The sequence below is a fragment of the Sturnus vulgaris genome, chromosome 2 (genome assembly GCF_052056855.1).
Source record: "Sturnus vulgaris isolate bStuVul1 chromosome 2, bStuVul1.hap1, whole genome shotgun sequence".
NCBI lineage: Eukaryota > Metazoa > Chordata > Aves > Passeriformes > Sturnidae > Sturnus > Sturnus vulgaris.
Window position 1 is genome coordinate 119,176,990 of NC_142244.1, and position 20,256 is coordinate 119,197,245.

Below are 20,256 nucleotides of genomic sequence, written 5' to 3' on the forward strand. Positions count from 1 at the left end.
CCCTGCTGCCTGTGGTCTGAGGGGCTGCCTGCAGGGAGAAACTGAGACTACATCTCCAGTGAGCACTAAGCTCCTGTGCAGAGGATCAGCTCCCAAACCTGCCACAACTGCCAGAAATGGTGCCATGGAACAGGATCCCCCCTCCCCACTGCAGCTGCAGAAGACTTGGAAACACAGGTGCTGTGACAGAACTGGGTCAGGAGGCACTTTGGGAAACTGGACCCACCTAGAGCTCAGCAACCCCTCCCTCCTGCCCCAGCCCATGTTCCTGGGGAGCTGCTCAGCAGAGAGTACAAATCTGACTTCACTGACATCACTGAAGCATGAGCTAATGTGGGTTACCAGTACACCAGCTCCACTTTGCCTGTTACTGGGGTACAGCCTGCACCCACACCCCACTGTGCCTCTGCCATTCGTTGGGGCAGCTGCCAGCCTTCTCTACCACTGCCGATGGAAATGCATAAGAAACTCACCAGCTGCCATGGTGACTAGAATAGGTACTATATGGTAAACTAAGACTTTTCTTTCCTTCAAAATTAACTTCTCACTCTGAAGCTTATCCAAAATGCACATCAGCTGCTTTAATCACTGTACAGCAACATACTCTGCTGCAGAGTGAGATAATAGCTTCAGGCTCTTTAGGCCAGGGGCTTGCTGAAGAGCCTCACTTCCCCACTGTAACCATCTTCTGATGGGTGCCACCCTTAGGAATACCCAAAAGGGGAATATCCAGCTTTCTGCAACAAGAACTGTGTCAGGTTTCAGGAACAGGAAGCAATAGATGAGCTCTCACTATTGTGTAGTGCAGCACCATCTCCCTGGCGGCTTCCTGGTACCCAGAACCATCTTCCAGCAAGATAACTGGTGGAGCCAGCAGTCTGGTATCAGAACCAGCCCTGGCTGTGCAGCCAGGACAAGGTATCCCATGATACCTAGTGCTTCATCACCCCATCCTGTGATGGGACCATCTGTGGGCCACTGGTCCAACACAAAACTCTGCCCAATACGAGCCTACACAGGGTCTAAGAGTGGTCACATCACTGGTGCAACCACAACTGGAGCCCTGTACCTGGTTCTTGTCTCCCTTGGATGGGTGATGCTAAACTGGTGTCTAGAGAAAAGCCACAGAACAGCAAACACCTGCTGGACCAGGTAAAGGTGTTGTCTGAGTTTGGAGCCACTGGACACTTTGCTCTGTGCTCTGTCACTATGTGCTGACGGAGGGGGCTGTGGCTGGTGCACCCCAGTCCCAGCTCCCTGCCTGCAGACCACTGATATCCCATGTGTAAATCCCATGGGATGGGGCTGGCTGACTGCCTGTGAGCAGCCCATGCTCAGCAGGGCCTGACACAAGACCCAGGGACAGCAGGATCCCCACTGCAGCTGGGTGATGCCTCCTGAGAGACATCACAGGGGTCCACCAGCCATAAGGAATGGCAACCCCCTCATTCCAGCAGGCATGCACTGCTGCAGACTCAGAGCACACGCAGTCTGGGGCAGGGACACATTTTTAGCTGTGAGGGCAATTAGCCACCAAAGGGGCTCATTAAGGCCTGCGGTGAGTTCACCACTTCTGGAAATTTTTAAACCAAGCATGAACATTTTTCCAGGAACTTTGCTAGAAGCTAATGCAGGGCAGCCCCAGGCTCTGTATTTAGCATCCGCCCCAAATCTTGGATCCACAGCTGGTTTTACTGCAGCTCACTCATGAGACTCCTGATGTTTGCCTGAAAAATAGAGGGAAACAGGGTCAAGCTGCCTGTGGAACTGCCCAGGAAACTCTCCACTGGGGCTGTGCCAGTCCTGCTGCTCAAATATGTGGGAGCTGGAGCCAGGGCTCTGAGCCTGAATGGCAACCCCGCTGCTCTCTCATCTCTGACTTCTGAACCGACACCTCACAGCTAAAAGGCTTTAAGCAGAAGGACATCAATGCTTTGCCAGGAGATTCCTGACCTGAAGCTGCCAAGGAGGCAGCAATACCTGAGGAAGCCAGGATCACAGACCTCTGGTTTCACAAAGAATTCCAATGTCCCTGCCAAGCAGGGGTGGCATGCAGCTGGATCTGCTGTTCCCTAGGAAGGAGTACTAACTGTGGGGATGTGGCAGTCGGCAGTAGCTGTGACTGCAGTGGCCATGAAGCAGCAGATTCAGGATCCTAAAGGGAGCGAGGAAGAAGAGAAGCAGAGTACAGACTCTGGACTGCAAGACAGACTTCAGCTCTTACAGGGAACTGGTCCATGGAAGGGATCTCATGGGAGACAGCATTACAGGCCAAGGCATCTCAGGGAAGCTGGCAAGCCTTCAGGACAGCACACTCCAGAACAGCCCATCCCAGTGCTAAGGAAAACACAGAGACGTCAGCAGATGGCCTGGGCTAAGCAGGGGCCTCAGGGCTAAGCTGCCATGCAAAAGGTGGTGTATGCTAAGAGAACCGGGATTGTTCAGCCTGGAGAAGAGAAGGCTCTGGAGTGACCTAATTGTGGCCTTTCAGTACCTGAAGGGAGCCAATAAGAAAGATGGAGAAAGGCTATTTTAAAGGGCTAGGAGTGACTGGGCAAGGAAGAGCAGCTTCTCACTGACAGAGAGTAGGATTAGATTGGATACTGGGAATAAATTTTTCCCTGTGAGGGTGGTGAGGCCCTGGCACAGGTTTCCCCAAGAAGTTGTTGCTGCCCCATCCCTGGAAGGGTCCCAGGCCAAGTTGGACAGGGTTTGGAGCAGCCTGGGATAATAGAAGGTGTCCCTGCTCATGGCAGGGGGGTGGAAAGAGATGATGCTTAAGGTCCCTTCCAGCCTAAACCATTCCACAATTCTTTGAGATGCGCACAGAGGCAGATACATGGTAAGAATCTATAAACATTGCCAGGCATGTCAGGAGTGCGTCAGCAAAGTCAAAGTTCAAGCCTGAGCGTGCCAAGAAGAGCCTGTAGCACTGTGCTGGCAGTGAAGCCCTGAAGAAGGGCCCGTTTCTGAGTGACTCAGTAGCAGCAGGCACAGGTAGGACTGGAACACTCAGTGTCTCCTCCACCTCAGGCTCCACCAGCCTCCCAGGCCTCCAGGCTGTTCAAAAGGATTCAGAGAGCTACCAGAGAGGGGTGAAGATAGAGTCACTATTTCTTTAAAAAGATTGATCCACGTGAATCCATGGGGCTCAACAGGCTGCATCAATGGATGCTGACAGAAATGGATTTGTAGGGCTGCTTTTCACATGAGGCGCAAGTCAGGGGAGATCCCTGACAACTGGAGGAATGCAAGTATCACATCCCACCTTCAAAAAAGGCCAAAAGGATCATCTGAAGGTCTTCGTTCTTGTCAGCCACACTTTGGGCCCTGGGAGAATCATGGAGTGAGTCTTCTTGTAGCGTGTTTTAGGCCACATGAAAGATCCAGGAACGGAAGAGCCATCATGGATTGACCATCTTGTTTGCTTTCTGTGGTGGAGTAATGGGATCTGGGGTCAAAGGGCTGACAGCTGTGGGTGGCAATTGCCTTGACTTTAGAAAGGATTTTGACACCTTCTCCCACAGTCCTCATATTCAAGGCAGGATGTTACAGTTTGGAGGGCTGGGCAATTGGGTGGGTGAAAGACAGACTGTGGGGGAGAGGTCCACGAGCAGTGCTCTGCCTGGGGGCCATAATGAGAGAAAGGATCTGGATGAAAGTGACAGAGGAAATACATCTTTTCTGTCAGATAATGGATGCAAATGAAAAGGCAAATGCCCTTGAGACCAGGGACATGTTAAGGAACCCAGGGGATGACCTTGACACTGTGTTTTGAAGACTTTGTTGATAGGTATAGAAGAGACTGCTACCATGGCAGGGTTTGGGGAACACATCTCGGGTACCTTCTCTGCTGAAATCACTCACTGATCAGTGTAATTACATGGGAATGCAGCTGTTGGCATCCAATCCCCAACTGGATTTGAATCTGGCAAGGGATGTCCAAGTCAAAAAGAAGGGCTCCTCTAACTACATTGGTGACAAAAGGAAGGCTGGGTAAAACGTAGGACTGCAGCTGAAGGAGACTAGGGGCCTGGTGACACAGGATGTGTAAAAGACTGTGGTACTTAATGCCCTCTTTCCCTTACTCTCTACTTGTAAGAGGAGTCTTCAGGAATCTAAGAGACCAGGGTGAAAGACATCACTGCTAGGCCCCTCAGAAAAATCTTTGCTCAATCATAGTGTTTGGGAGATGCCTGAAGACAGGGAAGGTAAATCTCTCTCCAACCTTCAAGACTAAGCAGGAGGACCCAGGTAACTACAAAACAATCAGTGTCGCCTTGATCCTCGGAAAAACTGATGGAGCAGCTAATCCTGGAAACCATTCCAGTGCATGGGAAAAACAAGAAAATCATCAGGAGTGGTGAGCACAACTTCCTCTAAGGACAAATCATGCTTGAACCTCTTGATAAATGACTAGCCTGGTGGATGACAGAAAAGGAGTGGATATTGTCAGCCTGAAGTGCACTAAATTCCTTGGCACTCTCCCCCGTAAGATCCTCGTTCAGCTGAAAACCAGCTGAAGGGCTCCTGTCCAGAGAGTGGTGATCAGGGACACAATACCTACTTGGAGGCCAGTAGCTAGCAGTGTACCCCAGGGGTCAGTCCTGTGTCCAGTCCTGTTTGACATCTTCATTAACAACCTGATTGATGGTGCAGTGTGTACCCTGAGCGTGTTTGCTGATGATCCCAAATTGGGAGGAGCAGCTCATTTACCTGAGGGTCATGCTACACCTAGAGTGATCTTGAGAGGCTGCAGGGAGGGATGAGAGGCCTCCTAAAGTTCAACAAGGGGCAGTGCAAAGTTCTGCCTCGAGGAAGAAACAATCCCCTGCAGAAGTACACGCTGGGGGCCGCACCACTGGAGAGCAGCTTAGCAGAGCTTAGCTTAGCTCTGGGTCCTCACGACTGGCAAGCTGAAGATGAGACAGCATTGTGCCCTTGCTGCAAGGAAGGAGAATGGTGTCCTGGGCAGCATCAGGATGAGTGTGGCCAGCAGATCAAGGAGAGGATCCTGCCCCTCTCCTCAGCAGTGGTGAGGCCACAGCTGGAGTGCTGGCTCCCCAGTACAAGTGAGAAATGGCCATACTAGAGATAGTCCAGTGAAGGGCCACAAAGATGATGAAGGGACTGGAGCCACTCTCCTGTGACAAGACAAGGGAGCTGGGATGGTTCAGCCTGGAGAAGGGGTAACATTCATACAGGAAAGAGGGCAACAACAGGATGGATCCAGGCTCTTCCCAGTTGTGCCCAGTGTCAGGATCAGAGGGCATGGGCACACACACACTGGAACACAGGAGAATATCAAGAAGCACTTTTTCTTTATGAGGTTGCCCAGGAAAGTGGGGATGTCCTGGGCAACCAACTCTGGATGGTGCTGCTTATGCATGGGGGGCTTGTACCAGATTATCTCAAGACGTCCCTTCCAAACTCAACCATTCTGTCATCTCCAGCCAAATAGCCTCCTGAACACCCCCTTTCACCATTGAGCTCAAATAGTTCCAAGAGAGCTGATCTGCTTCCCTGTACCTGCACAGCAGCCTTGACCACACTGGGCAGCAGCATCTGCTACCTGCCCCTCCTTCCCTGCAGGTGTGGTGAGAGGGCTTTGCTGGGCTGCCTCACAGCTGGGCAAAAGAGCATGCAGTGGGAGTGCTGTGGCCACCACAGAGCATCAGAGGACAACAAAGGAGAACAGCAAGATGAGTCAGGGTTAGGCAGCAAGAAACCAGAGCACCAGACTTTGAAAAGGAAGCGGGGTCCAGGCCAAGTGTGCCTCTCCCTACTGCATGGAGAGCTGGGAGGGCAGTGACAGGTATCGAGGCCTTGCCGGTTCACACCCTCCTCCCAGTTACCCAGCAAGACAGGAGGGACAAGCGGAGCCAAGGCACAACAAACTTCTTACATTTCCCAGAGATGGGGATGGATGAAGTACAGCCCCACACCAAGGTCCTCAGCTGCATGGCCTGTGGGAGTCAAAGCCGCCCCTTCCCATAGAGTCATCTCAAGTGCATCACCCCCTCACACACACCTCCTGCCTTCACAGCCCTCCTGCTGACCTGCACACCCCGCCTAGCCCACACTGCTGTAAAGTGATGGAGCACTCAGCAGCTCGGGCCTCCATTCCTCAGCCATCCTCCCCGCTCCAGCCAGCGCAGTCAGCAGGCAGGGAACTCATCTGGAGCCTAGCCATGGCTGGGGCTCTGCTGCGCACATGTTATGCTGTGGCTTTGGCAAACATCTGGCTCTGGGGCTCCCGCCCCTCTGAGTGACGGCTCTTGGTGGGAGAGGAGGGGAGGCTGGCGCCAGTGTGGTCAGCGATCCCACGCACAGCTCCCTGCGCCTGAGTGCGTGCCAGGCGTCCTGCCCTCCCAGCCCTGGCACAGCCACTGACCAGTTAAAAGTGGCCAGGGAGCGGCCATGCAGCTATTTCAGGAGCCACTCCTGGCTCCAGGGCTTTGTTTCAGCCCCCAGCACACTCGAGTCTCAGGGGAGGGAGCAGGGTCAGGGTTTGGCCCAGTGACAGTCCAGCACACGTGGCCAAGGCGAGGGTCAGACCCCATGGCTACTAGAGCCCCCTGTCCAGGGAGCCCCAGTGCAGCTGCCGCCACTGCTGGCTCACACCTCTGGATCCCCAAGGCCCCAGCCACAGGCAGGAGTCTGGCTGGTGGTCCCAGAGCCAAGGCCTCCAGACTGCCCAGAGAAGCTTGTGACTGCCCCATTCCTGACACTCAAGGCCAGTTGGATAGGGCTTGGAGCAACCTGGTCTAGTGGAAGGTGTCTTTGCCCATAGCAGGGCATGGAATGAGATGGGCTTTAAGTCCCTTCCCAGCCTTCTGTGATTCTATGACAGACACAAGGCTGCCAGAAACACATGTAGCTGGGCGTGGGGAGCAGGGGCTGCCGATGGCCTCCAGCACTGCTCTGAGATGGGGTAAAGCCTTTGGTTCAGAGGATGAGGGGAAGTGGGTTAACCACAGACACTGGCAGGGAGGCAGGATGTGAATGGTGGGGCTGGGCAAGAGGTGAGGGAGCCTGGGAGTGCACAGCACCCTTCTGGGAGCCCAGGGGCCTCCAAGCACAGGGACAGACCAAGGCACAGAAGGATAAGAAGTGAGGTTCTGCAGCTGGGTTCCCAGGTGTCCTCGCTGGTGAAATGGCATTTGCAGCCAGGAGCTATAAGAGCATAGGGAGCCCCTTGGAAGGTGCAGGAGCTGAACAGGACTTGGAAGCTGGGGAGCAGAAAGAGGCAGGGAATCCTGGAGTGGAACAGGGCTGGGAAGCTGGGCTGTGCAGGGAAGAATGCTCAAGGTGGGGCGATTGAATGGGGCAGCCACAGCACAGGGCAGAAATGGCAGGGCCCTGGGGGGCACTGAAGCCAGAATGGGCCCAAACCAGGGCGTGGGGCTAGGTTTCAGCCATGTGGAGCCCAGGCAGGGAGTGCTCAGAGAACGTCTAGGCAAAAAGATGGGACACAGATCAGCAATATGTGCAGGAGAGACTGGGCTGGGGTCAGCACAAGATTGAGCATGCCAGGCAGGGCGAGCCTAGGGATCAAGGCAGAGATGGGGCCCCCAACATCAAGAGGACGTGGAGCTGCTCAGGAGACAGGCTGGGTGAGATGGGGGTGTTCAACCTCAAAAAGGCTCCAGGGAAACCTTAGAGTTCCTTCCAGTGCCTAAAAGGGCTCCAAGAGAGCTAGAGAGGGACTTTGGATAAGGGCATGGAGTGACAGGGCAAGGGAGAATGGCTTCCCACTGCCAGAGGAGCAGCTTAGATGGCATATTGGGAAGAAGCCTGTCCCTGTGAGGGTGGGCAGGCCCTGGGACAGGTTGCCCAGAGAGCAGCTGTGGCTGCCCCATCCTTGAAAGTGTCCAAGGCCAGGCTGGATTGGTCTAGCGGAAGGTGGGAAGGAAGGTAGGAAGTCCCTGCCCATGGCAGAGGGTTGGAACTGGATGATCTTTAAGGTCCCTTCCACCTAAACCATTCTGGGATTCCACGGGGAGAAGGGAGAGGCTGAGGGCTATGCAGGTGGAAGAGAGCTGCACTGGGTCACAGTGGCAAAGGTCCTGGGAGAGGGGACATCTGCAGCTGGCACTGACCAAGGGGTGTGGGGAGAACAAGAGGGAGCAGAAACTAGGGGGGGAGGGCATGCTGGTAGCTGGGGCCATAGGAGAGGGGCAGAAAGACTGGCCCTTTGGTGGGGCTGTGGGTGGACATGGACAAGGGAGCTGTGTGAGCAAGGGCAGTGGTGGAAAGAGGAGTTCCGAGGGAGGAGTTCTGAGGGGCCTAGAGCTGAAGCAGAGGTAAGGGAAAAGGGGCAGCTGTGAGGGGGCTGGGGATTGCATGGAAGAAGGAGGGAGCTGTTCGAGGGGGTTGGGAGGAGGAGCAGAGGATGGGGGGAGAGGAGCGCGAGGGGCTGGGGCCTCTCAGCTGCAGTGGAAAAGCTGCTGCAGCTCCAGGGGAAATGCTACTTGAATTAATCATGGCGCTGGCTGCTGTGCCAAGCCCAGGAGGAGGCTGCTGGCAGCGCAAGGAAATAACTTTCACAGGAATTTGGAACAAATGCAGCTCTTCTGGTGGTAACGACAGCACTCACCTCCCCCCACAACCTCCCCATGTACCAGCATCTCCCCCATGCCCACACTCCTGTGTACCCCCAGATCCTCCTACACAGCAGCCTGCACCTCAGGACCGTGATGCTCTCCCTCCCCTTGTTCTGCTCCCCAGCACGCTCCCAGGCGTCTCCCCATCTCGCTTTGGAAAGCTTGCCTTCTTGTTCCTAAGGAGGAGGAGGCCTGTTCTGTGTTGTGCAAAGGTCTGAAAATAGGTTGATGCTAAATCCTTTGCCCTAAGAACACAAATGTAGGCAGCAATGTCCCCCTTCCTCTTGCCACTTTCCTTGACTGCAGTTGGTGAGCATTAGTCCTTGTGCTGCTCCAGTGTTCACGCATGGCTACGCTCCATGTCCCTGCACAGCTGCCCCTTTGGCAGCACAACCAAGGCATCGGGATTAGCCCTCCAGACTCTATTTTGGTAATATAGTGTATGTGGCCTGGTGTAGCCTACAGCTCTTCATTCAAATCTTCTTCCCTGGGGCACAGCCCATGGGGTTGTCCCAGTGCTATGCGTGCAGCACAGCCCATGAATACCCCATGGAATTGCAAATCAGAACCAAAAACTCAACAGACTTGTCCCCAAAACTGCAGAGACTCTACATTAGATGCATTGCTGCTCAGCTTTTAATTTCTGATGTTCCTCAACATTTATGTGTATGGGTGCAAAGGGAGTATGTAAAACCCTGGTTCCCTGGATATATGCAAGAATCAATAATCCACCATTACATGTCATCCAGGTTGCTGTCCAATCAGCCCATGCTCACCACACAGAGTTCACAGCTCTCTCTGCCAGAGCACAGACAATACTTGATTTAGCATGAAAAGTCAGAAAGTCACAGAAAAACACTATCTGACCATGCATGCAGTGTGCTGGTACACAGTGAAATATTTAAAACAAATTTAAACCAGCAGGATGAATTTATACCAGAGCAGTGCTTCGCATCACGGACCACAGCATTGGAACGTGGTCCGGTGCCCTAAAGCTTCTGCATCATCAGCTCATGGCGGCGGAGAGGAGCAAGGCAGCCAGCTGGTGACTGTCTTCTGCTCCATTTTCTGCTGGTCTCAAGTTCACTGCTACCCTGGGCTCTGTCTCCACCCGTGTTTCTTTCTCATCTCAGATTTGAACAGCGAGTTTGCTATTTCCTTTGTTTCATGCTCAGTCTGCTACTGTGTAAACACAATTAATAAACAGAGAAGATGTTATGAGTTCCTTTTTCTTTCTCAGAAGCTCAGGCCATCAACCTGCTCTGCTCATCCCTGTTCATACCCAGACACAAAGACTGACCCAGCAGACAGAATGGAGTCTGCAAGGGAACAGATGGTCTGTAGCGATTCTTAGGTCTCTCCTGCTCACTCACAGGGACTCCTTCCTTCCCCACCTTTCTGTCCTGTCTATGGAGAGCAGACATCGCTGTCTAAAAACAGTCCTGGTACTCCCAGGGTTTTCTGCTTAAAAATGTGGCAGACCACCAACAGAGAAGTAAACCCACTAAGTTTTGTGCTGACCTGGGTGACTGTTCTGTGTCCTGTACTTCATCTGGCAGGGCTTGCCTGTGACCTGAGCACTCATGACCATTGTGTGCATCTGGACAAAACCCAGACCTTGACAGAGATTCTTTACTGATACTTGACTGATACTTTACCGGAGTCAGGGTGAGCTCCAATGCCTGGAAGCCACAGAGAGATGGAGTCAAGCAGGAGCAATAGCACAAAAGGGCTGTGGGGGCAGCACACCTGGCATGGGCAACTTTGTGGGGAACAGTGCTAGGCACTGGCCACCGTGAGCCCTGGCTGCACCTCTGAAGCCTTCCTGCTTGAGGCAACAGGGGTGGTCATGCCAGGCAGCTGTGCTCCAAGCCCAGGGCTCCCTGACCTGGCTCTGCCCAGCTCCCAGACTTGGCTGGCTCCTGCTGCATCCTCGATCAAGCCATTGAACTGGCCAGCCTCCTTTCCCATCCTCTCACATTTCCTGGCTCAGAGGAAGCAGCAGCAGATGTGTGAGCTGTTTGCTTTGTGCCGAGGCCGCGCGGGAGTTACCTGCGCTCAGCCCAGCCGCTGTTTCCAAACGAAACACCAGGACTAAGCCAAGACCATCGAAATGCAGCCAAGCCTTGGTCACTACCAGCTGCCAGGCCAGCGCAGTCGCTGCCCAGCGCAGAGCCAGACCCGGGACACTGTTGTGGGTGTGCCCCACAGCCCCGCAGGCCCAGCTCCTCTGCAGGGTGCGCTCTCCCTCCAGCCTGGCCCCACACTCGCAGTCAGGAGCCCAGCCGCCATCTCCGATTGCATTTCCAGAACGCCTTCCCACACGGCGAGCAGCACTGAGCAGGAAGGCACGGACAAGGAAAGAGGGGGGCCTCCCTTCGGGGGCTGTGCAGCCCAGACGCCCCTGCACATGCTTGGGGCTGCTATGCTCACACAAGGACACGCAGCATCTCTGCTCCGACCCTGGCCCTGAACCCACCCCGACCCCTTCCTCATCTCTGTCCCCAGCCCTGCCCCATCCCCACTCACCCCAGACCGGAACAGTGTGTAGCACTGCCCTGCATACACCAAACCCGAATGTCCCCTGGCCTTCCCTGAGGAAGACGTATCTTCCTCCTCATCTCCCACTCACTTCTTCTGCCTAGACTTCCCCCTAATCCTACCTTGACCCATCCCCAAGCCCCCTGATCTATGCCATCCTACACTTGCCCCTGCTCCACGTGCCTTCTCTGTTCCACACCTGGACCTTGCTCCCACCCAGTTCCTCCTTCCTGCCACTCTCCTACCCCATCCCCTGCACTCACTCCCCAACAAGCCCCACTCCAGCACTCCCACACCGTCAGTCACCTGCATGCACACACACACACACACGCACACGCACACGCACACACACACATCCCCCAAGACCCATCCTGCCAGCTTCCAAATTTTCATCCAGGGTGACCTAGAGATCCTTTTTACAGGCCAAATCACAGGACCTCCTCCAGCCTTGTCTTATGGACCCCAGAATTCCTGTTCCTCCCATCCCCTTGGGCACCTCTCACCAACCTGGCGCCAGAGCTTCTCATGGTCCCAGCCCCACATCCCTGTACCCCACACCTCCAGCAAAGAAGTGCCCCCAGTGCCATTGGTGCTTGTCCCAATGGACAGCCTGGATGCTGCCATGGTTGGCAGTGCCTCACTGCACCCCCACACCTGCTCTCATCCCAACTCAGGCAGGTGGCATCACCTGTCCCCAGGTACCAGGGCTCCAGGGCCTGAGCTGCAACAGAAACACCAAACACAGGGAACACAGAACACATGGAATCCAAATGGCATCACTAGCTCATCATGGGGTCACAGAGCTTTTGGAGGCCCAGCAGCTCTCCAGCTCCAGCCGCAACCTCTTGCCATATAAAGGCTGGGGCAGTAGCACATGTCTCAGGTCATTAGCTCATTAGCATAATTTATGCTAATGCTCACAACCAGCCTTACCAACACTGATCAGCTTGGGCTAACGACCTCACAGCCGGAGAGGAAAGTTCAAAGCCTTCAAGTTCAAAGGCTACAGGCAGTTTCCCAGAGACAGTATCATGTTCCTTAGCCCCGTTTTGAGTGTTCTGGCTGCAAGGTAGCTCACACAGATGCAAGCAAGGCCTGGAACAGCAGGACCCACCTCAAGAGAGGCCCACACCACGCTCTGCACGATGGGCAGCCTTGCAGTGTGCCCAAGGTCAGTGACATTGCCCACTACTTGCACACAGAAAGGATGTGCATGACTTGGCCCCGTTCCGGACCGACACCAAGCGTGGGGATCTCCACTCTGACATTCCTGCTGCAAATGCTGCCCATCAATGCCTGCATGACACCTGCACCAAACACCCTGCAGTGGCAGGTCTCCCACCCCAAGCTGCTCACAGCCCTGGCTGTGCCCCTGCCAAGCTCAAGCTTCAATACCTGTACCTACCTGCAAGAAGCAGGTCCCAACAGGGGTGTTCTCCTTCAGGGACACATTGTAGAAGTTACTCCTGAACACTGGCTCATTGTCATTGACATCCTGCAAGGCCACGTGCACCACAGCTGAAGAAGAGAGGGCAGGGGTTCCCCGGTCTGTGGCCAGCACAGTGAGCTGAGGCTGAGGGTCCTTCTCATAATCCAGTGGGGCAGCAGTGGTGATGATGCCAGTGGCAGGGTCAATGGTAAACCAGTTGGAGTGGGTGTCACGGCCATGCAGAATGCTGTACCGCACCTCCCCATTGGGACCCTGGTCCTTGTCACGAGCTGTCACCTGCAGGACAAAGCTGCCTGGGTACACCACCTCAGGGATGCTTTGCTTGTACTCCTGCTGGTCAAAGAGAGGGGGGTTGTCATTAACATCCATCACCTGCAGCACAAAGGCTGATTCTGCCCGGAGCGGGGGTGTTCCTGAGTCAGTAGCTGTCACCCGCAGATCATAGGAGTCTCTTTCTTCCCGATCCAGAAGTTGGTCCACACAGATGAGATAGATAATGTTGTCCTTGGTAGTGAGGGCAAACTTGCCATCTCCTCCCTCCAGTGTGACATTGACATTGGAGTACTCTCCATAGTCTGGATCGGACACAGAAATACGTGCCACATACTGTCCGGGCTGGGCTCCCTCAGAGATCTGTGGGGAGCCATCCTCACTCAGAAAGATGATAGTCATGGTGGGCTGGTTGTCATTGTAGTCACGCACATGGATAGTGACAAAGGCTGTAGTGACCTCAGGATGGACAGCCTTATCCCTTGCCTGCACCACCAGCTCGTGCACCTTCCTCACTTCATAGTCCAGACCCTTGTTGAGCTTGATGACTCCAGTCCGGGCATCGATGGTGAAGTACTGGTCAGGATCGCTCTGCCGTCGGTTGATTTCATAAATCACATCCCCATTGTCACCTTCATCCGCGTCAGAGGCAAAGACCTGCAGGATGCTGCTGCCAGGTTTCAGGTTCTCTGAAATAAGTGTATGATAGCGGCTCTGGTTGAAGCTGGGGGCATTGTCGTTGATGTCCTGAATGGACACATCCAGTGTCATCTGGGTGCTCCGGGGAGGAGAACCACCATCGTAGGCTTCCAACAGCAGTGAGTATGATGAACGGTTCTCCCGATCCAGAATGTTGCTGACCACCAGGTCCAAATACAGGACCCCATTGGGTCCTCGGCGCGTTTCCAGGCGGAAGGCCTGCCCCACATTCCCTCCTTTAATCATATAGCCTTGTGTGTTCAGGAGGCCACTGTCAGCATCAAAGGCTGGGTCCAAGGGAAACCTGCTGCCAATGGGTGTGTGCTCTGGGATCTGAAAGGTGCTGTGCTGTTTGGGAAACGCTGGGGCATGGTCATTGATGTCATTCACTTGGATGTTCACTTCTACCGTGATGCCCTCTGGGGTGACAGCAATGAAGCTGTAGTGGTCCCGTGTCTCCCGGTCCAGGACACGAGCTGTTTTGATGATCCCAGTATTCTCATCTATCCCCAAGTCAGTGGAGACGCCGCTGCCCTCCTGTGCTGAGATGAAATACATGTAGGCACTAGTTTCAGGGGGTAGGCCAGCACTGATGTCCCCAATGATGGTGCCAGCCGGCTGCTCCTCATCTATTTGTAGATCCAGGGTGCCCAGGACAGCAGAGCCCATCCCTGCTCGCAGGCCCCCAAGAATAAGCAGCTCCAGCAGAAGCATTGTTGACCTCTTCATTTGCTCCATGGCTGGCAAACAGCAGAGCAGAGGGTGGCTTGATCTCCTTTGCAGAGTTTGCTTTAATCCTGCCTGGAATGCAGACCAGAAGATACTAGTAAAGAGGGAGAAAAGGAAGGATAGAAAACAGGCTGCAGAGGGAAGGCCTGCTAGGTACCTGCTGCCCGATCACTATGTATTGCCTGTCCCTCACAAGGAGCAAATGTGACAATACGTCAGAAACTGCCCAGAACAAAGGCTTGGGACAGCACCTGGAGTCAGCCCAGCAGGTCACACCTGACAGTGCACCGAGGTGAGCAGCTAGGGCCCTAGGGTCACATAGGCGCTTCCTACATCCTCAAGTGCTCTTTCCAACCACTGCCTGCCTGGCAGCACTGGCATCAGCTGCCCCAGAGCAGCATGCCCCCGTGTCTTTAACAGCTGAATGCTTCCTGTGAGGTTCAGAGCCCGCCTGCAAGAGGACACAGTTTTTTGGGCAAACAGCAGCCTTGCATCTCTCCACCCTGAAAAAAGCTGCTCTTAAATTACAAGATAGCTCGGGAGTCACTGGTTGAGACCCTAGCCCCCTACCCCCCTCTCTCCCCAGCACTGTGCCCTTCAGGACCTCAGGGACATAGGTGCCAAAAACCCATGAAGTGCAAATCTGGTGTCCCTAGGAAGGAGAACAGAACTGGAGTGGGCTTCCATCCAGTGAACAATAAATCAAAAAGGATGTATTGCAAAGGATGTGCCCACAGCTGGGAATGCCCGGGATAAAATCAGACCATGCTCATTGTTTGGGCTGGCACAGAGATCTGTGGGTGCCCCAAGCTGGTACCATGGAGGGCGGTGGCAGTGCAGCAGGAACGCAGCGATTCCCTCTAAGCTGCCAGCTGCTCCGTCCCACACCCTCCGCTGCTCACTCCCCTCCTTTGTCTCCTTCTCGCTGCTCCTTGCTGGCTCCGTCTCCTTCCCTCCCTTTCCCCCGTAACTGCATTTCATTGCAGCAGTGGGGGAGGGACGCACAGCCAGCCACAGCTCCTGCAGCACTGCAGCCGGACACGGCAGGCATTCTGGACACACTCCCCGTACCCACAGGCTGCCAGCCCCCTGCATTGCCCACCCCTCCTGATAACAGCCAGAATAACCCAGCGCCCGAGGAGCTGCTGAAGAACACCAACCCCAACGCTCGCTCAGCCCCAGCGAACGAGGCTTCGTGGTCTGCAGGGATGGCGGCAGCATGAGCTCACACTTGGACTCTCTTGAAAGCATTTGCTGCTGGTCCCATAACCACACTCAGGAGCCGCTCATGTCAGATGCAGGAGCAAAAACCTCCCTGTCTTGGGGGATGGAGGTGGCTGGCAATGCCCAGTTTGGGGACTAAGAATATCAGCCCTTGACCAAAGAACCCGATGGTGGTGTTAACCCTTTCCAGGGAACATATGATGCTATTCTTGGGCCTCCTTTCCCACCTTCGATTAGCTGTCTAGATTTTTTTTCCTGTGGAAATCCTGGGTTAGTGACAGAAACAAAATAATTTAAAAGTATTTTCTACTCATAAAGAAATGTCTGCTTCAGTGGGAATCCACTCTGAGGCCTGTCCACACACTCTAAGGTAAATCCACGTGCTCTTCTTGCACCCTCACAATGTCCTAGGACCCGAAGTCAAAAGAAGATAATTTTGTGGGCTGCATTTTGGGAATCTGCACTAATTCAGTGGTCCTAGACAGGTCTGCCTCACTGTTGGATCTAGTTCTAATTCCCCAGATGGAGGGGTAACTGCCTACCCCAAACATGCAGTACTGGGAGAATGGGGTCTGAGGCTGAGGTATCTTCTGTGATGATACTGCACCATTTCAATGGTGCTCCAGATGCTCAGGTCATGGGAAGGGCCACGGCAGAGGAGCTTAAAGGCTTGGTAGGAGCTTAGACAGAGGAAAAAAAAAAAAAAGTGAAGAAAAGCAGGTAGAGGACCAATATTCCCTGGGGCAACCTCAGTGACTAAGGACGGGATGGAGCTAACAGTTCTTGGGTAGTGTCTGGAAGAAATCAGGGCATAGACATGGAGAAAAGCCCACCTGGTTCGATTAGTAATGTTGCTCTTGAGAAGCCAGTGAGACTTTGTGGGCTGCTGGAGAGGAGGAGAGAAACTTGAAAAGCGAATCCAGGGAGTGTGAAGAGCAGCTGAGAGCACTAGCACAACCAGGGAACAAAAATTAGCATCCCTGGGCTGGAAAATGGTGATGAAAGCCTGTGCAAGCTTCTTCAGTTCCTCCCCAGATGCAATTGAGTAGTTTCACGGCAAGCCTATCTTTCAGCAAAAGGTGCAACTGAACAGTCACTAGACTGCACCAGTCAGAGGTGGGCAGAAGGCATCCTTGGTACCAGCAGATCCCTGCTACAATGAGGTCTGCAGGCTTGGGTCAGAGGGAAACAGCAGTGACCTCAGTGGATGCAGAGTCACAAAATCTGAACAGCTGCTTTCAGTTAGCAGAGAGCTCAGTGCAGAGGCTGGCTTGGCCGGTCCGTGTAACGTGAGCCACACTGCCCCGCTCCCTTTTTGTCCCTCCCACCACCGGGCACCCAGATCCCTTGTGAAGAACGGCAGCAGGAGTGTATGAAGAAAACTGCCGGGATGAGAATCTCTTCACATAGGTCTTTGAGGTTCAGAGCCACGGTGAGGAGATTGACAGGAAGGACAGCTAAAATGGTGCAAGCGGCAACATCCATCTAAGCCTAGGGCTGACAGGCTGGAGCGCCAGGGGAGCCTAGCCTACACTTAGCAGATGTGTGACATTTTGGAAGAAAAAAGATATGGAATTACATTGGGACCACTGTGTGCACCCTTGCCAGTGGCAGCTTGTGCCTTTGTGTCAGCCACGAGAAAAGGGAAGTGGGCTCACAGCAGCCCCAGCAGAAGATCTGGAAAGACGGCACCCACTGTGCATGCCACAAACAGATGTCAGAGCGCTTGCTGTGCAAAGGCTCCATGAAAGCTGCAGATGCTGCTGATGCCATACCCTAGGTCTGACATGAGAGGCCATGACTCGTGTAACAATGTTTTTCAGACTCCAGTCCAGAAGAGGAAGACCGTTTAATCTTTGCTGAGCACTGGTCACTGACCTGGAATATGTTTTCCTCCTGTATGTTCACACAGATTCTCTCTAGTTTCAGATGATCTGCCCTCGGAACCATGCACAGCCCCGACATGCCTGCACTGCAGCCTTGGGCTAACTACTCGCTTTCAGCCTCTACTCAGCCTACCACTACCTACAGCCATCTCCGTGCCTCCTGGCTCTCCTACCATCTCCCACCTGGGCTTTCAGGACCGGCACCCTTCTGCCCGCTCCCAGCCCGGCCACATAGCCTCATGACCCTCGGATACGGGTCCCGAGCAGGCAGGGTGCCGGTGCCAGTCCTTTCCTGCGGATGCAGTTAAGCCCCTACTGCATCCTTGTGAATCCCATTTTTGTGCCACTGTGGGGCTCCCCGCGGGCTCTTCTGTCTCTCAGAATGCATCCCCCACAAAGGAAAGTCTCACGAAATATTTCCGCGCCGGAGCCAATTCCCACAGTCCCGGTCTCGGGACATCCCCGCTCTTCATCGGCCCCTGCCAGATTGTGCCCATCACCAACGCGCTGCGGGGCCTCGCCTGCTCCCCGTACGCTGGAGCCGCCGGCTGTCGGGGCTTGCTCTCTCCTGGAGCTCCACAGCCGCCCCTCCCTGTCCCCGTCCCTGGCTCTCCCGGACGTCCCGCACCGGGCGGCCTCGGTGCCGGCGTTCTGCCAGCCCCGCTCCCCGCTCCGCCCGGGCTCGCAGCCCCCGCCCGGCGCCTCCACGGTTCCGCCGAGCGCCCTCCCCTCGCCGGGTCTGCCCTACAGTGGCACCGGGAGCGCCCGGTCCCGTCCCGTCCCGTCCCGTCCCGTCCCGTCCCGTCCCGTCCCGCGCGGCGGCTGCCAGCGGCGGGGCCGCCAGCGAGCCCCGTCCGGACGAGGCTCCGTGGTGTTGCGCCGCCTCGGGCGCGTCCCCCCGTCCCCCCCCCCCCCCGCGCTCCCCCCCCCCCCCCCCCCCCAGCTCCATTGTCTCCGCGGCGGAGGCAGAACAAAGCGCCTGGTCCCGGTCCCGGTCCGGTCCCACCGCGCGACGATGCCACCGTGCGGGGCAACGGGCGGGGAGCGAGCTAGGGCCAGTCCCCGGCGCTAGGACTTACACTGCGCGTCCCGTGCCGGCGGCGTTCACATCCCGCAGGGTCCGGCCCCGCCACGACGTCCCGCAGCCTCCCCGCTGCTCCGGCGCCACGGTCGCTCCGGTACCGCCGGCCGCTCCAGTGCCCCGAGCGCTCTGGTGCTCCCCCGGTGCCGCGGCTGCCCCGGTGCGGCTGTGGCCCTGCGGAGCGCTCGGCGGCGGGTCGGCGTTGGCTCGGAGCTGGCTCGGCGCGGAGGCTCCGGCTGAAACCCGACCCAGCGCCGCCCTCAGCCCCCCGCTCGCTCCGCCGCCCCCCTCCCCTCCCCGCCCCGCACCGGAGCGCGCCGGCGGATCGCGGCCTCGAGGCGGCCCCGGGCGCGCGAGCGGGGCTGCGGGCGGAGGGCCGGCGTGGCCGGGCATCGAGGGGTCGGGGAGCAGGATCTGCTCGGAGAAGGAGAAAGGGCTGGACCTGGGGTACAGAAAGATGGAAGGAAGCGGTGGGCGCCGAGAAAATGGGAAGAGGTTAGCAGGGGCAGGAGTGGGACGAGACCGGGCAGGGAGAGGGCTGGGCAGGGGATGAAATGAGGCTGTGGGAGACGCTGAGGGTATGTGGGGACGTGATCACAGGCCATTCTTTCCTCTCTACCGCAGTTGCTTCTTCAGCACATATCCCAGAGCTCAAGTACCTGTGACCTGCCAACACCTTGACTAACATCAGGGCTCCTAAGGTCCAGACTGGAAGATGCTCATCCAATGTGCCTGTGCTACAAGGGACTGGGGCTCCACCAGTCTATGCAGGGAAAAAAATCAAGACTGATGTCCAAGCATCTCCACCAGCAACTGGCTCCTCAGCTCGGCTTGGCCACTCAGGCAGCTTTTCCCTGCTCCAGATAGGTCTTAGACGTGTCTGTTGGAGCCATGCAGCCTCTAGGGCCAGTAACCACTGCTGGACCTTCTTTGATTTCTTAGAGGAGAAACTGCTGTAGACTGGAGTTCGTTGCTAAGATCATCTGCTAAAGGCCATGGCTCAGTGTGCTCTGAGATGGTCAGATGGTCCTTACAATCTTGTGCCTGTTCCAGTTTCGACAACTTCAGCCTTGACTTAGCTATCATGTCTCTTATTTCTCTGATAGACCTTTAATGACATTTCGTGTAGAGTACAACAGCTCTCAATCCCCATGTGTAAGAAATCAGGCAAGGAAGGTGAGAGACTGGCACAGCTGAGTCAGGATCTGCTGGTCAAACTAAAGAGCAAGATGGAAGCCCACAGGCAGTGGAAACAGGAACAGGTATCCCAAGAGGAGTATAGGGACCTTGCCCAGCTGTGTAGAGAAATTGTGAGGAAGGCTAACACACAACTGGAGCTGACCTTGGCAAGCAGTGCAAAGAATTATAAGAAGAGTTTCTACAGGTGTATCAGCAGAAAAGAAATCTCGAAGACAGTGTGCCCTGCTGATAAATATGACTGGCAACATGGTAACAAGGGACGAGGAGAAGGCTGATGGGTTCAGCCATGTTGGGCAGGATCGTTGATCTGTTGGAGCATAGGAAGGCTCTGCAGAGGGATGTGGACAGGCTGGATTGATGGGCTGATCAGCTAATGTATGACATTCAACAAGGCCAAGCTCTGGGTCCTGGACTTGAATCACCACAACCTCAGGCACCACTTCAGGCTGGGAACAGAGTGGCTGGAAAGCTGGAAAAGGACCTGGGGTTGCTGGTTGACAGTGGCTAAACATGAGACAGCATGTGCCCAGGTGGGCAAGAAGGCTAAGTGCACCTGGCTTCTGTTAGCAA

The 20,256-nt window shown here is 55.3% G+C and overlaps 1 protein-coding gene across 1 annotated transcript in view; it reads right to left on the reverse strand.

The window, feature by feature from the left end:
* DCHS1 (dachsous cadherin-related 1) overlaps positions 1-18,691 on the reverse strand; it is a 42,973-nt gene extending 24,282 nt beyond the window's left edge. Inside the window, exons 1-2 of the mRNA XM_014890376.2 lie at positions 18,485-18,691; positions 12,553-14,367 (exon numbers count right to left, since the gene is read on the reverse strand). Of these exons, the coding sequence (XP_014745862.2) occupies positions 12,553-14,304 (1,752 nt within the window). The 5' untranslated portion in view covers positions 14,305-14,367; positions 18,485-18,691. The remainder of the gene's footprint in view (positions 1-12,552; positions 14,368-18,484) is intronic.
* Positions 18,692-20,256: the final 1,565 nt, after the last annotated feature.